At 38.5% G+C, this 17,339-nt stretch overlaps 2 protein-coding genes across 2 annotated transcripts in view; both read left to right on the forward strand.

Moving 5' to 3' along the window:
* LOC132111712 (protein Daple-like) overlaps positions 1-6,727 on the forward strand; it is a 58,275-nt gene extending 51,548 nt beyond the window's left edge. Inside the window, exons 27-30 of the mRNA XM_059519270.1 lie at positions 2,810-2,884; positions 2,975-3,034; positions 4,775-5,022; positions 5,816-6,727. Of these exons, the coding sequence (XP_059375253.1) occupies positions 2,810-2,884; positions 2,975-3,034; positions 4,775-5,022; positions 5,816-6,718 (1,286 nt within the window). The 3' untranslated portion in view covers positions 6,719-6,727. The remainder of the gene's footprint in view (positions 1-2,809; positions 2,885-2,974; positions 3,035-4,774; positions 5,023-5,815) is intronic.
* Positions 6,728-8,446: 1,719 nt separating this feature from the next.
* Positions 8,447-12,185, forward strand: LOC132111713 (ovarian cancer G-protein coupled receptor 1). The gene is made up of 2 exons (XM_059519271.1): positions 8,447-8,902; positions 10,813-12,185. The coding sequence occupies exon 2, from the start codon at positions 10,904-10,906 to the stop codon at positions 11,939-11,941; it is 1,038 nt and encodes a 345-aa protein (XP_059375254.1). The 5' UTR covers positions 8,447-8,902; positions 10,813-10,903; the 3' UTR covers positions 11,942-12,185.
* Positions 12,186-17,339: the final 5,154 nt, after the last annotated feature.

Genomic DNA, 17,339 nt, shown 5'->3' on the forward strand with positions numbered 1-17,339 from the left:
TCGCGCCTAAAAACGCGTGGAAAACGCTAGGCGCACCGCTTTCTCCTCCTTTCCAAAGCGCTCAGGCAGTTGCGCTCCTGAGGCGTCTGTCTTTGCTAAGCAACCAAGACGTGCTCTCTCCTTGAAGACGCGGAAATTTCAGCAAAGGATAAATGGATTTGCAGCTCAAAAAATCGCTTGCAGTAGCTCTGCTACTAAATTTATTTCAAAATGGAAATCCATATACAACTATGATCAGCTGTTCCTTTCATCTTGACTGAGCTTTTAACGTTGTTACGGGAAAGGATGAAGCTGATTGGTTAGTTCTTGTCACATGACCCGCGGTGCGCTTGTGGCATTCTGAAAAGTTTAAATGTTTTTAACTCGATGCGGTGCGGTGTTGGAAATAACGAACTTGAGCGCGCAAAAGACGCGATATGTGAACGTCCCCTTAAACAGTTCAGTAGTGCAGAGTTTACAGGTTACTCTTCTTTTTTAAAGGCTCAATGTAAAGTACTTCCACATCACGCTGAATGCTGCAGACATAGACATCATATGATGTCTATGGCTGCAGAGACGCTGTTCGGGAAGCACGTGACATAAAACAAGGCCAGCTATTGGCTATTCGCTACTTCTCCTGTTGTACTGGCTGAGTAAAACCTCCGGTGGCTCATTACTGCCACACTTTGGTCACCGCAGATTTGAAATATGCACGAAATGAGCCGCTTACGGGAAATAAAAGTTATTTAGCAACGAATCGATGACTAAATTAGTTGACAACTATTTTAATAATCGATTTTAATCGATTAAATCGATTCGTTGTTTCAGCTCTATACAGTTTACAATTATATACAATAACCAACCATTCAATAGTTTGCTTTTGGTAAGATTTTTGTCAAAAGCCTTTTTTTTTTTTTTTTTTTCAGAATTCTCTTAAAGGGCTGGTTGATTGCAATTTCACTTTTTTAACTTTAGTTAGTGTTTAATGTTGCTTTTTGAACATAAACAATATCTGCAAAGTTATGAAGCTGAAAGTTCAATGCAAACAGAGATATCATCTTTTAAAATTCTGGCAGTTGAATGCCTACAAAAATGGCTCATAGGGACTATCAGAAGTTACTTCCTGGGTTCATGACTTCACAAACCCAGATAAACCTCACCCTCTGAAAAAAAAAAATGCAAAGTGGGCAAGGTCATGCTGCGCTGCTTTAGAGAAAAGGAAGAGAAAACTAGAGGTGCACATAAAAATCTGTTCATATATAAATCATGATCTGTCTTCTAATGATTCTAATAGAATGTACTGTATTAGACTTTTAATCAGTATAAAACCATATATTAAAAGCTAACATAAGCTACAGCATTTACAAATACCAGCGTATCTAAAAGTATGAGACAACAACAAACAAAAAACAGGCCTACCATTAAAAGCCATGCTTGCACAGGTTCTGCACAGTCCTCTTCGATAATATTCTCTGCTTCTGAATCGGGCTCAAATTGATAAGCGATATTAATGACGTTTAGAATACAACTGGAGCACGTGCTGCTGAGGTGAGGGGCGGGACGTTTAGATGCATGCTTGAGGCGGTTTGGCCAATCACAACACACTAGGGTAGCTAACCAATCAGAGCCCATCGCCTATTTCTGAGGGAGGGGCTTCATAAAAGCAGGAAATTATTAGCCCATTTCTAAAGGGGAACGGACAGAGCAGTGTGGAATAAAGGTAAATTAATATGCTTATTATTTTTGTAGATATATTTTTTCAGGATTCTTTGATGAATAGAACATTTGAAAAATAGCGTTTATTTGAAATATAAATACTTTGTACGTTTGTTAATGCCTTAACTGTCGCTTTTGATACATGTGATACATGTTCTCTGAGTAAAAGTTTAAGTAAAAAAATAAATAAAAGTTTCTGACCCCAGACTTGAGAAGTAGTGTACAATATAAAAGAAAATGTCTAAAAAGTTTTTGGTTCTTCAGTAAAAGTTTGTTAGGGCTATTAATTTGTCTTCTGTAAATTATCCTTTTGAAATGGAACTAGCTTTCTAGCTAGATGAACGCCTGCCTTGGGAGTCGCAGTTTTAATTACTATAAACATCAGTAATTTTTCAGATTGAGCGATGAGTTGAAATAATTTTCCTTTGGTAATGAATAGCAGGCCATAGATAGACCTTAAAGCGGCATCACACTAGCCAAATTTTTAAATCGATTTCTAGTTGTAGGGTAGACACAGTTTAATGGCCTTACATACTCAGTCGACCTTTCTACTTTTTCCATATTTAAGTGCAGTCCTTGGAAGTTTTCATTAAGTGATTTTGTTGCGTTTTCCCTGCCACATTCAATTATTTAGCCGTTAGCCAGAATATAATGTGTAATGTACCACTATGTACACACGAGGGCTTCGGCTTTAAACACCACTGACCCTCTCGGTGACTCTCACCTCCCAGCCAAAAAGCCCGAAGCTCATTTCATCAAGTCACTGTCAGCGTAATAACAAAGCGTTCATTCTAAATGAATGTTTATTTTCAAGTGCTTGAAGCTTTCTCAGATAACTACTGCACTGCGTAAACAAGCATTTGTGTTCGTACAAACGCACACAGGAAGACTGAGGCAGCCAAAGGCCCATCTTGTCCCATAGTGACAATGTTCTAGGAGATTATCTTTAAAAGGAAACCGAATTGTGTGAAATACAGATAATGCTAGTAATAATTAGTGGTACTAATTAATCAGATGTCTTTATGAAATGTTGAAAGAGGGATAAACTAAGAGTGCTGTGTATATGCTGATATATTCAGTGCCTCATTGTTGGGCAACACTCTCTTATTTGCAGGATTGGTCTCTGAGGAAGTCTTGCGCCATCATTCCCCAGATGCTGGCTTTGGGAGCGGTGTCCATGGAAACACAGGTAAGAGAATGAACTAAATCAATACATGTTGCCTCTACAGCCTCGCTTTATTTCTTTGCGTTTCTATGTGATATGTGGTTTCCTTTACAGGTCACCGGCCAAGCTCTGCCGAATTCACCTCCAGCAGCAATGCCCCCATCAGCTCCAAAGGTGTGTGTGTGTGTGTGTGTGTGTGTGTGTGTGTGTGTGTGTGTGTGTGTGTGTGTGTGTGGTCTATTTCATATGCATGCATAGCCACTTCATTAGCCAGCTATGGAAACCACTTCCCCTGCACACACTTTCTCTCTCTCAAGTACTGTTGAGATGATAATTGTTTCTCAGAGTGAAACAAATGTCTTTACTAGAACATCTGCAGAGACCGCTGTGTTGTTGAGCAAGTGTTATTTTATCATAAATCATTTATTTAAATTAATCAAATAATAAATTATTTAACTGGTCAGATTGTTCATTATTTAAGGAGTTTAAATAATTTTGTGATTAGGATGGTCTGTATTGCGGTACAATACTGCTGTTCAAAATTTCATGCTCTGTAAGATTTTATTTATAAAGAAAAAGTCATCAGGAAATGAAATTGACCAAAAGTGACCGTGAAGATACTGTATGTAGGCCTATAATGTTGCAAAATATTTTTGTTCGTAATCAAAGTATCCTAAAGAAAAATGATCATGGTTTCCACAAAAATATTGAACAGCATAACTGCAGCAGCATATTGGAATGATTTCTGAAGAATCATGTGACACTGAAGACTGGAGTAATGATGCAGAAAATACAATTCCAGTGTATATTTCAGATTAAACAATCACTATAAATGGCTGTGGAGGAAATTTTATTTCTATCTTAAATATTAATATTATTTGCTTCACTGTACTAAAGAGTGTTCTTTAGACTGTCTCTCTTTTTGATGAGCTGAGAGATAACAGGAAATCTATTTGTCCATCCGGGCAAGATAACAAAAATGTTGTTCTTTTCTTAGACGTCCTGGTTACTTAGAAAATGATTTGTATTAAATTCTTAAAAACACATCGGGGGGGGGGCATAGTTAGGCACCTTAAATGGACATATATGCTGAACGTGCATTATGATTGCATGTGATCAAAGCATCTGGATTTGATGAATGTATTAAGTTGAGTTTGGGTGTTGCCTCTTTGTTGCAATCTACAGCCAACCCTGAATGACCGTATGAATGTAGACCTTTTCCAGCAGGAAAATAAATATTACCATACCTTTAATTGAAATGGACAATTGCCACGACAATGGCACATAAAAACAAACATATATATGTGTGTGTGTGTAGTAACTTTACATGTCAGTCATTTAGTCATCAGTCTGACTGAGAAAACAGTTATAACGAACTTTAAGACCGTTCACACACTTAGCGACATTTGTTTTTCTCTCACAATCAGTGTGGTGTGGCTATATGGTTTGTGGTGCTTGCTAACAAAAGATGAAAAAATATGTTTAAACCATAGGGTGACACGGTAACATGCAGGGAGCCTATAACCATTAGAAATTTCATAGGTTTTATTATAAAATATTAAAGTATTATGATTTAAAAAAATGTGACAAAGAGGATCTTTCACACTGCAGTAAATTAGATTCCATTACCATGCAAAGTGTCAACTAAAAGCCTAACAGCACTTAGCAGAGGCTAATTTGTCAAGTCTGATGTTTATGTTCTGGGTTGTGAGAGAAGGACACTTTTCAGATTTAGATTTGAAATAAAAACACAGGCTAATGCATGTAAATGCTGACAGTGATTATACTTACTGTGTGAATAGCACTATTGACACACACAGTCCTCCATCAGCTACCTTTTAATGTGCCCATTAATATGACATCTCACACTCTTAAATTTTACATTTCACGTTTTAATTTCCTGTCTTCCTCCAGGTTCTCTGGACTGCCTGCAGGGCCGATCTGCCAGTCTGTCAAGCGACGATGTCTTTGGACTGGGTCATGAAGGCTCACGTCTCAGTCAGTCGTCTCTGATTCCTCGTAGCTTTACCCTACCCTGTAATGCCCCATCTGCTTCACGTTCTTCCCAGCGGCCCACTTCTCGACGGCCGTCCTCTCCTGGCAGTGAGATGGTCACCCTGCATGAGTTCTTGCAGGAGAGTAATGCCCTGTCCCCACCCACTGTAAGTTGTTTTAACACTAACAACGTTTTAACACTTCTTGGCAGACTTGTTTGTTTGATGGTTTGACCTTTTGATGAATAATAACATATCATTAGAAGAATCTTAAAATGCGTGGTGAATCATACAGGATATCTGATGTGAGAAAATACACATTCTACGATGTATCTTTTTCAACATATCAAAATTCTGGGTGCATGCTTGTGCAGTGAGGAAAGGAAAAGGGAGCTTTATAAATTTATTTCATTATCAGAAAAGACATTAATGCTCCTAAATAAATTATGCCTGATATTTGATCTGTTTGACCCTGCACTATGGAATTTTGTTTGCTAATTGGGGATTATTAAGATAATGTCTTTGAGTGCTGTGTGAAACGTTTATGATGGAGACACTGACAACAGTTTCAGCTAGTTGCCAAACTGAGGTTGATATCACGTGTCAAATTTGGAATAAATTACATATTTTCCATACAATTTTCATTAAATATTTGATAATTTCTCCTAATACTTTTCAAATGCATAAGATTTCCACTTTTGTATGATGACAATGGAAAAGTCATAAAAACGAGGCTCCATATTATTGCAGTTAATATTGTTCTTAAGCAGTATATACATGGAAATGTATAGCTGCATTTTTTGTTATACTAAAGGGAGTTCCTTACAAGAAGAGGGGGTCCTAGGCATCACAAGTGGTGTGGGAACCCTGCAAGTGATTTCCATTGTGATACTGGAATCGGTGCACAGTTAAAACCACATGGTTTTGCAAACATATTTAAGATGATTTAAATGTCTTTCAGGTGCAGACAGGAAGTCGAGAGGATCTGATGACTGATTATTTCACCAGATCTACTCGACCTGTCCCTCTGCGAGATGACGCTAAAACCCCCACCAATTATGTCACGCCAACCATAAAGACTACTCCACCAGAACTAGATGGTCGGGCCCCTAAACCTGGACACAGTGTCAAACCAAGCATTCGGCTCACTGAGACCTCAACACCTCCTTCTCAGTCGCAAACCCTTCCTAACAGAGCAGCAGGACTGCATTCCACACCTCCGCAGATGTCCAGTCCTCACGGAAGTGTGAGCGGCAGCACCAGCCTGAGCCGTACATTCAGCCTGGCCTCCGCAGACCTCCTCCGTTCCAATGGGCCGGACAGTTACCGCACCGAGGCAAGTTCTCCCAGCCAAAATGATGTGGTGGTGAGGAGGTCTGGTGTAGTCGCTAGAGAAAGACCGATGTCTGCTAGGCTGGCTGGTTCTTCGCCGCTGCCCGGAGACCCAGGGCACGTGTCTGTGGACCCCCGCCGTCTGTCTCTCGCTCAACCGAAAGATGAGTTGTCCCTGGCTAGTCCGCCTCCAGTGCACTCTTCGTCTGTGTCACTGCAGGCTGAACGGGAATACAGTGGTAGTGGTAGCAGCAGGGCAGGAGCAGTCCATTCTGGACCTGCTCAAACCCGAGCTGCTTCACATCGAGGCGAGGTGGCCATGGTGACTCCGGTGCGAGCCGTATCAGCATTAAGGCTGAAGGATTTGGAAGAGGAACCTCGGGAGCAAAGGCAGGCAGAGTCGCCTCTGTTGAAGAAAGCAGACACTGCGAACTTAAGCTACACCACCAAGGAGCAGCCCACCAGTAAACCTGCTTCTCCCGACCCCAGCGATGACCCTCAGACTGTTTGGTATGAGTACGGCTGTGTGTAGAACCTCAGTCTCTGTAAAGAAACACGTATGAAACTACACTGTACACATAAAGGCCCCAAGCAGCTCTGGGAAGACTGGTAATGTCCTTCCTCTCTCCATCTCTCCAGGTGCTTCAAAGGCACCAGTTGTGTTTGGGGGTCTTGCACATGTTCATATTGACCTGAAAACGAATGTATGGGGCACTTGAATGTATTTTTCCCCTTCGTATCCAATCAAATGCCATTGATTTCTGCAGCTCTCCGCAGCTCCATGGCAGGCCAGTTCACGTTCTATTCTGAATGTGGAAAACAAACGTTGGGCTGTGTGCTAGGAGCCACTCCCAGGATAATTACTGAGTAGCGACTGCATCCATCTTTAGGAGGCGCAGGACAGGTCCATCTCCGAGACAGCCTCATAGGAACCCATTATGGGAAGTGGCCTCTCTCATTCACTCCCTGCTGACATACCAAACAATCTACTCTTTTCTGCTTCTTGTGGGTGACCATGTATTTTTTGTAGGACCTGGGCTTGGCTCAGACTCTTTTCAGAAGTACACAACACTGAGCCAGAAAGAGAGAGACAGACAGAAAGCTGTTGGACATGAGAATAAGATAGCACCTTATGATATAAGGTGGAAGAATGTATCGAGAATGGGTTTTGGGGGGGATCTGGATTACTGGACATATTGCCCAGTTTCACACAAGCATTTAGAGTAGTACTTAAAAGAAATTGAAGCTCAGTTTGGTGTTTGTTTTGTTTTTCCTTAACACACTGATTTTATAACACTGCACAACTGTTATAATGACTAGAAGTTCTTTTATTGGTTTATTTATTAATGTCCTTGGACCAACTAATGACACTTGTTTTTTGTGGTTGTTTTTGTGTTTGTGTTAAATTTTTCCAAAATTGCTTTTTTGTTTTGCGTGGTTGATGCTTAAGTCTGATGATGTTGGAAGAATGGAGTGGTCTCATTATACATATGTTTTTCTCCTAAATGAGGCATGCAGGTAAAAAAGCCTATGGAATCCCAGGATCCCTCAATCATGTCACCAACCAAGCAGCCTTTTTTTCCCTGTCAGTTGTGCTGTTCTGCCATCTCGTGTCACCATCTCCAACTTCTTATGGTCTGCTGAGGCATTCATAATTCACATTGGGTGTGTGAACATAAGGAGAGTGTCCTGTTTAAATGTGCACAACTACTGGTTAAATGATTTTAGTTATACAACTGTTTTTATACACTACTGCACATGAACATATATCAGTACCTGTAAAATATTGTGTGTTTAATGTAAGGAGTAGATACCCTAACAACCTTTTACACTTAATGTAAAGTTTATTGTGAATAATAGAAGCCTGTTTAGAGACAGCTGTTTTCCAAAAACTGCTCTTTGTAATAAAGTTTTTTTTTTTTTTTTAATGTCTGGAGTTTAAGGTTTCAGTAAATTAGTTCTATGACGTTTTTTTGTAACTGAGGAAAGCATACAGTAACAGTTTGGACAAAATCTGGGGAATATAGGACATTTGCTTCATGCTAGTTTAAATTTGTGATAAATAATAGTCATATCAGACATATCTAAAGTAAATCACACACACACACACACAAACGTTAAAAACGTTATGGACACCAAAGTGTGAGTATTCAAGGAATGTAACTTCGAAACGCGTTTGTCATCCTTTCCATTGCGCACGGTCCAGGCGCTGTGAACAATTTCACCTAAAAAAAAAAAAACCTTAAATGTTTACTTCTACATCTGTCACATATAGAATTACCCTTATTACCAAAAGGCAGATGAACAATGAGGCGATTATGCTGTGGCACTGCCAACCTAGACAGCACTTCGGACATTATAGCTGCGTTTCATGTCGGTTTATCAGACTCGGAGCGCAGCTGTGATGGCCAAACGTGCTCTCTGTGCAGGCAGGTCATAGGATACGAGACACATCCTGTGTCCAAGACACTTGAGATGATTGTTTCGCTTTGAGTAATTGCACGCATCATCACGTAAAAACTGCTGACGCAATTAATTTTTCCCCCTATTTTCCGACGCGACAACCCCGGAAACCCGGGAGCTATTTTATTTCTGCGAGAATCGCATTCAAATCTCTATGACAGAGTCGGTGGAGCTGTCTTCAGGATATGATGTTCATCACATTGAGAAGTACCCTTCGAATGAGTCGCGAACGATTAAAACCAACAAGTTTAAGGTAATGTACTTTCATTAAATCTGATAGTATATATTCTCCTATATCTGAAAAGGTAGCCTAATTGTTGTCATACTAATTAATAATTAATAATATTTTTTTATTGGCAGTAGGACATAAGGAATTACAATATCAAAAATGATATGAGTTCCTATATTTATTATAAAATAAAAATTATAATCACTGTGGTATTTTTGCTACAATATATCCTAGTTATCATGATATTTGTGTAGTTAACTAGGCAAACAAATGATGCTGCTTACTATTTTAAAGCTTTCCAACTGCTATTTATAACACACTTTTAGAATAATTATATCATTTCTAATTGTATCATTTCTCAAGTACGCTACGTAGAGTAGGCTACTACAAGTGCGAATCTAGCGAACATAGGCTACTCTGAAATCATTCTGACAAGTTTATTAAGATGTGCTACCAATATAAATGAACATGGTTTAACCCATAAGGTTCCAATTTCATGATGTGATCAATTACATACTCCAAATGGGGTAATGAGTCGCGCAGAGCAATAGACTACTACATTAATAATAAACAGTAATATTACTTGTGCCTATTTGTCAGTTTTCATAAATGATGAATCAACGTGAAGTTTTGCGCTTTATAAAACAGATCTGACTTTGAATTCTGATTGGATGAGGCATGTTTTGAAGCTGTTGTAGACCGATGCACACTTCAACCGAATTCTAGTTTCTATGTTGTTCAGTAACCGCAATCATAGTACAGTTTGGCTGAAAGAAAAAGAAAATTATGTTACAATAATTCGCAATGATTAATATATTTATTAGACTATTGAGACGAAGTGTTGCGCCTAAAAGCACCCCTTTCCAGGTTAAAAGCATTGCAACACAGTGCCTCTCTCATAATGCTAGATTACTCTGACCAAACAATTTCTTGTTCTGAACAGGAAGTGAATCGCTTGTATTATCATATACAGTATAAGACTTAATCAAAGTTTCATAGAGAAAATTAGCTCCATAGTTTTATTGGGAAATGACAACTCTAGAGAGAAGTCTCTCTTTAAGGTAGATGTTGAAGCTGGCTCCAAATAGCCTACAGAAGACATAATCTGAATTAACCTCTGAGAACAGAAAAGCAATTCTATGGCAAACAGCTTTTCAGGTTGAATTGAGCTTGATACACTGTTCTTGAATTCTTGTATTATTGAAGGGGGCGTGTATGACTCGGATGCATTTGAAAGCATTTAATAGATAGGTGAAGAAACATGTTGTTCACGCTGCTTTATTGATCTGTTCCACAGTATTCACTGCATTCAAGGTCTCAGTCCCAGCTATCATAGCTATCATTCCTTCATCAGCCAGACATTCTGCGAACCAGGCCACAGTCAAATTGAAAAGGGCAACGTATGTTACCTCAAATTCATGACATGAATTAGGATATATAAAAGATGTTCAAGATGGTTTAACTGCCCAGCAAAAAAGAAAACCACCTACGCATGTATCAAAGCCAAGTGCAAAAGACGTATTGTGCAATTGGATATGGCATATTTCAAATTCAGTAGATGAGTTTCACACTTTATTCAACTTCATATCTCTTCCACTATGCTTAAAATAGTTCAGTTTAAATTACACTTTTGTTACTCGGCAGTCTCTTGATGAAATCCCGAAAAAGCCATTTTCAGGGATGCAGAATAACAACTTCCATCTGCTTGAAAGGAGAAAAACCCCAAACTGTTTTTGACAAGTATCATAAAGACATCAAAAGCTTGATTTAGTTTTTTTTAAAGATAACCTTTACACTTTTCCATAACATCCAATGTAAATCAGAATCTCAATGGAAGTTGTAGTTTATCATGGCATTTTCTGGGTTGTATAAATACTGTGGTGGTATTTGGACACACTAATCATTTGAAATCCTATTTTGTTTGCTTCCCATAGAATCCATGGAATGTTACTTGGAGACCTCAGTTGATTACAAAAACATACCTACACTTGTTGAATTAGACTCTGTGAACATGAGGTTAGAAAGATGAACATGTCTGAGGAGCAAATAAACTGCACTATAAGCTACGAGATTCACCAGTACGTGTTTTCGGTTGCGTACATCCTTGTCCTGCTAGTGGGTCTTCCTGCCAATACTTACTCGCTCTACCATGCCTGGCTGCAACTGAAAGCCCGAAATGAGCTGGGGGTCTACTTGTTAAACCTGACCATATCCGATCTGCTGTACCTGGCCTCCCTGCCCCTCTGGCTCAAGTATATCTTCCAAGGGGACAACTGGAGCAGCTCTGAGTGGCTCTGCCAACTGTGTGGTTTCCTGCTCTACGAGAACATCTATGTCAGCATTGGTTTTCTGTGTTGTATCTCCATTGACCGGTACCTGGCAGTGGTCCACCCCTTCCACTTCAAGGCATTCCGATCGGTACGAGCAGCATCGCTGGTCAGTGCGGTGGTCTGGCTCAAAGAGCTTGCAGTAGGAGTGGTGTTCTTCTGGCACAAGGAGCTCAGCAGAGACAAGAACAACCAATCTGTGTGCTTTGAGCACTACCCCATGAAGACATGGGAGTACCCAATAAACTACTACCGCTTTCACATAGGTTTCCTGTTCCCTTTAGGAATCCTCTCTGTGTCGTACTTTCGAGTCCTCCGAGCAGTGGGCAAGAGTGCAGGCACACAGACTGCCCAGAAAACTCGCATCAAGTACCTGGTGACCAGCACCATTGTCATCTTCCTGGTTTGCTTCTCACCATACCACATCTTTCTGCTGGTACGCACCATATTTGAGCGGGACTGCGACTTCATTGAGAACATTTTCAACTACTACCACTTCTCTCTGTTGCTTACTAGTTTTAACTGCGTGGCGGATCCAGCGCTCTATTGTTTCATCAGTGAGAGTGCCCAAAAGAGCATCCAGAAGGCTCAGGAAGCTTGTACTCGAGTCTTATGCTGTTGCTCAAAAAGTCATGGAAGGTTCAACACAAACTCTACCGAGCTTGCAGCCGCCAATGATAATGTTACAGGTACCTCAGTAGTGACATTCTTGCAGCAGATCAAAACTGATGTTTGAACATTTTTGTTGTATTAATTATCCATACAAAGGAAATCGTACAGTTTAGCTACAGGCTCTTCAGTGGACAAAGGAAGCATCATAGATGTACAGCTGCATAATATTTTTTTTTATTTTGCACTGGTTTGAACATTATTCGACTTTGTCAGAGGCAGTCCAGTATTTAGTTCTAAAATTTAATAGTAGTATTTCATGCTTTTGCTAAACTAGCATGCTACTGTTACGTGGTGTAATGCTCAGGGATTGCTACACCACCTGCTTTCAAACCTCATAGGTTTCCAGTTTCTTTAATACTGTACTTAACCCAAAAAGGAAATTTTTGTCATAATTTACCCTAATGAATATAGTCTGAAGTTATCACTGCAAATTTTTTTTTTTTCAGATGCAAACTTCGCAAGTCAGATTTCGTTACAAAACATGAGAACCAGTGGCGTTTGGTTCATTGATGTGAAACAAGGCACAATACAAATGTGATGATACTGTTGTGGTGCTTTTATGTTCTTTTTGGTGTATAAAGGGGTCATATGATGCTGCTAAAAATAACATTATTTGGTGTAAATAAATGTGTTTATGCGGTTTAAGGTTAAAAAAAACACATTATTTTCCACATACTGTACATTATTGTTTCTCCTCTATGCCCGCCTTATGAAATGCATCGATTTTTACAAGGCTCATCTAAGCGAGGTCTGAAAAGCGAGGTGTGCTTTAATTGGCCAGCTAACCAGTGTGTTGTTATTTGCCGAATACCTCAAGCGTGTGACGGAAATGTTACGCCCCTTAACATATTGTGATGCCCTGTTCGGCCTGAGCGAAGAGACATAAACATAAAACCCATTATAAATGTGATATAAATATGATTTCTAGTTGTGTCCTCTTTTGGAAGGCCAAACAAAGTAGTTCCGCTTTCTCAACGAAACAGCATCACACAAACGGCGCGGCTGGCTGATTCTACGTAGGAGCATCCGTTGGGCTTGCGACAACCACATGTGACGACCCCGGGCTGGACTCATGTTAGAACAAGCCTTTTCGGGGGGTGTGGACAAGTCTTAACTTTTATAAAGAATATCTCTTTGGATTTGTGACTTTACAGATCTTCTTTATGCACCAATAGCTTGTAACAAAGAGAAATAAAAAATTTAAATTGCATCATACGACCCCTTTAACAGTTGCTGGTTGCTATATGCTCTTATTTTATGGAAAATAACAGAAGAAATTTTGTGTTCCCCGATAGAATTTAAGTCGTTAAGTTTGGAACACTGAAATTGATAAGGTGAAATAAATGGTAATAGATGTTTTATTTCGGGGTGAACCTTTTCTCTAAGAAAACAAAAGCAATGAAGTTGTTATCTTTGTTGCCTATACTCACCTTTTTCATGGACAGACATGGAGCACAAAGACATCTGACAAGCAGAAAAGGTACACAGTGTGGGTGTGAAGGGTCAAACCCTCCAAACAGACCATTTTAACCTGGACAGCTTCCTACTGTGATTTCATATCCTCGGAAAATAGATGAGGAAGAAGTGATTGCTGCTTGCTTACAGAAATCACGGATCTTCTCTTTGCTACAACTGCTGAGGTAAATAAAGGTGATGAGTGTTTGGTGCAGGGTTTACATTTTAACGATGGAAGTGATCACAGGTAATACCAGGACTCAGGAGTTAGACATGAACTGAAAGAAACAGACCCACAGAAATGTTCTCTCATTCCTGCTCATTCAAACTGTGTTTACAATGGATAATCAAATTGCATGCAGATTCTATGTATATGTTGCTTGTGAAAAATAGCACAACAGTAATTATAAACTGTCTCTGATATAGCTAAGCCTGCTCTTTCTTTGCTGTGAAATTAAACAAAAGTGCATAAACGGAAGCCTAAAAACATATGGGATTAATTATTATAAAATCCAGATTCCCAAACATATATACAGCACAATTTTTTTTGAAGAAATTGAGAGATTGGCCTATTTATTTTATTTTCATGCATGTTAATCCGGTCCCAGAGAAATGTTTAAAACTTTCAGGTGTAACCAGAGCCAGACTTATTAAAAGTCTGCAGTTTATTTTACTTAATGATTAAGGGATTTTGGGATGGTCTTCTTCAGTGTTGATTTTGGTTGAACTTTGGAAGAGGGAAATACATTTATCTCTAAAAAGGTCAGTGATAATATACAAATTTCCAAATTACATGAATGTGTTATGTAACACGGATCTGAACTAAAACAGCTGCTTGTACTTCCCAATACACGAGAGTTGTTGTGTAATACCATGATATTTTTTTATTAAAACTCCTTAGAATACAACGTGAACGGTAGCCTAAATGAATATAATATATGTAAGTAGTACAACCCACAAAACTCCACAGGTTTGCAGTTTTACTTCTCATGTTAAATGATATCTAGCAAACCAGATAAAATCTAAACAACACTATTTATTGTTGCAATACGCCATTTAGAGTGGCTGTCTAACCGGATACTCTTCTTCTTCTTCTTTTCAAGTTTAACAGCAATTTGGCAAACCGAACTTAAATGGTGCATTCCCGCCACCTACTGGATTGGAGTGTGGATAACGTTATGGTAGTAGTGACCTAAATTATGTTAATTAAATGAGTGTTTTTTTAAAGAAATTAAATAATTAATTTAATTTAATTTAATAAAGATATTTTAAATTGCTTTGGGCCAATACCTAATAATGCTTGGATGGAAAAAACTTCCATTTCCATTTCTCTTAATGCTTGAAATAATTTAAATCTTTCTCTTGCATAAGCCTCACATTTTAATAATACATTTTCTACTGTTTCCATATTTTCTTAACTACATTTGTCACAATATCCAGTCTGGTGTTTCCCAATCTTGACCATAATTTGATTTAATAGACAATGGCCGATGCGCATTCTTGAAATTAAAACATCCTTCCTCCTATTTCCAATGTTTCTTCTTTCAAAAACCAACTGTTCCTTGAATGTTGTATAAATGTCTACTCTTATTTCCACTGTCCCACTCCTTCTGCCATTTCTTCCTAATTTCTTTTGCTATTATACTTTTTATCTCAGTAAATTTTATGGTCTGTCTGTCTAAACTATCCACCACTTCGTTTCCTACCACCCCCATATAAGCCGGTATCCAAAGAAAATGAATAGTGATTCCCAGTTGTCTGGTTCTAAAAAGACCATTAATATTTCATAAATTAAGTGTCTAGCTAAAGAAATACCACTTGCAAGACTTTCAATTGCAGATAGAGAGTCTGTGCATATAACTGATAGGATTGGCTGAACTTCGTCAACCCACTGTAATGCTAATATAATTGCTATTAATTCTGATGTAAATACTGAAATGTGATTTGATGTTTTTTCCAAAATGTTGACTTTAAATTGAGGTATAAATACTGCTGCAGATGTTGTACCAGAGTCTGGATCTTTTGACCCATCAGTATATATCTGGATGGCACCATAATGTACATGATCTATGTAATCTTGTACCGTTACGCTATGCAGGATATTCTCTGCATTTTGTTTGTCTTTGTGTAACTGGATATCAATAGAAGGCATGGGAAAAAACCAAGGAGGAATTGCTGGCAGAACCACACTGGTGGCAATATTAAAATCACTAATCCCCATGTCTCTTGCTTCCTCATTAATAAACCATCCAAAACTTGTTAGTTTTTAATGATTATATTCCCAACAGTCACTTAAAACATTCTTAACTGGATGATTTTCTGACTGACCTTATATGTTTGCCCAGTATCTCATTCTTAACTTAATCCTTCTCATTCCTAGTGGCATTACTCCTGTCTCAATGTTAAGTGATGACACTGGTGATGATCTTATTGCTCCACAACATATCCTTAATGCTTGATTCTGAATTGCCTCAATCTTAGCAAGTTGAGTTTTTGAGGCAGCACTATACACCATGCTACCATAATCTATATTTGCTCCAATTAGTGCCACGTAAATACTTTTGAGTGATTGCCGATATGCTCCCCATTCAGCTCCAGCTAGACATCTCATTATATTTATCACTTTTTTACATTTATCTATTATTCTCTGTACATGTACTCTAAAATTTAATAAAATTTTATAGTCCATCCATACTCCCAAAAACCTAACAACTGATGTCTGCTCCAATGTTTCTCTATACATTTTGATATCTATAGTAGGGTTTGTCTTCTTTTTTGAAAAACAAATTACTTGTGTTTTTGCCATAGAGAGCCTAAAGCCCCATTTATTTGCCCAGTTTTCTATCAAGTTGACAGCATTTTGAACCTTTGCCTGTACAAACTTAACATTCCTACCTCTTTTCCATATAGCAGCATCATCAGCATAAGGATTTCCCTATCCCAGGTTCTATCTCAGAAAAGATGTCATTGATCATTAAGTTAAACAAAATAGGACTACTGACACTCCCTTGAGGAGTTCTATTCTCGATTGAATAAATCGGAGAATACACACATCCCACTCTGACTTAAATGGTTCTATTTAACGGAAAGTTCATAACCCAGTTATACATTTGACCTTTTATTCCCATCATATCCAGCTTAATTAAAAGTCCCTCCTTCCACAACATATCATAAGCCTTTTCAACATCAAGAAAGACACCTACCAAAACTTCTTTATCTGAGCCTTTCTTATGTCAGCTTCCAAACACAGCAGAGAATCCATAGTGTTTCATCAGTATTAGAACTACCCCATAGAGTACTATGAGCATTAAAATCCCCACACCACACCATTTTAAAATCCCCAATTCCTCCAAAATTTTCTATCATATCCTTAGTTAGCTTATCACATGGATTATAGAAATTAATTATCCTAATACTCTGATTTCCTTCCCATACATCCACTACCACAGCCTCATACTCATTATCTTCAACTTTCCTAAACCCTATACCTTTTTTAATAAAAGTTGCTACTCCACCACCATTTCCTTTATTCCTGTCTTTCCTAATTGCCTCATACCCACTAATATGAAAATTTAACTGTGGTTTAAGCCACGTTTCCTGAACACAAATATCTGGGGACACATCACAATTTGCTATAAAATGCTTAAATTCTTGCCCATTAGCAATTAAACTTCTTGCATTCACCTGCAAGATTACAAAAGCCATTATTAGCCCCCACATGATGTCTGACTGTTTGTTGCTTGTGTCAAGAGTCTTTCTTTTATCATGTCAACTGTTATGTTCTCCAGTTCCAAATATTTTTCTGCAGCTCTAATGATTATCTTAATCCTTTCAGATCTACTTTCAGTCTGCGCTGAACAATTCACCACTTCTGCCACACAAGCTATGATTGAAACTTTGTATTAAACAATTCAATTACTTTACTTGGTGTTGGCATCTTACTTGGTTGTGGTTGTATGCTAACAGGGGCCTCCTCTACTATGCCTTTGGGGGTTTGTTTTACTTTT

Source organism: Carassius carassius, chromosome 31, assembly GCF_963082965.1.
Source record: "Carassius carassius chromosome 31, fCarCar2.1, whole genome shotgun sequence".
NCBI classification, from domain to species: Eukaryota; Metazoa; Chordata; class Actinopteri; order Cypriniformes; family Cyprinidae; genus Carassius; species Carassius carassius.

Bases quoted from the DNA above. Each gene is read 5' to 3' on its own strand.
- LOC132111713 (XM_059519271.1), top strand. From the start codon at position 10,904: ATGAACATGTCTGAGGAGCAAATAAACTGCACTATAAGCTACGAGATT.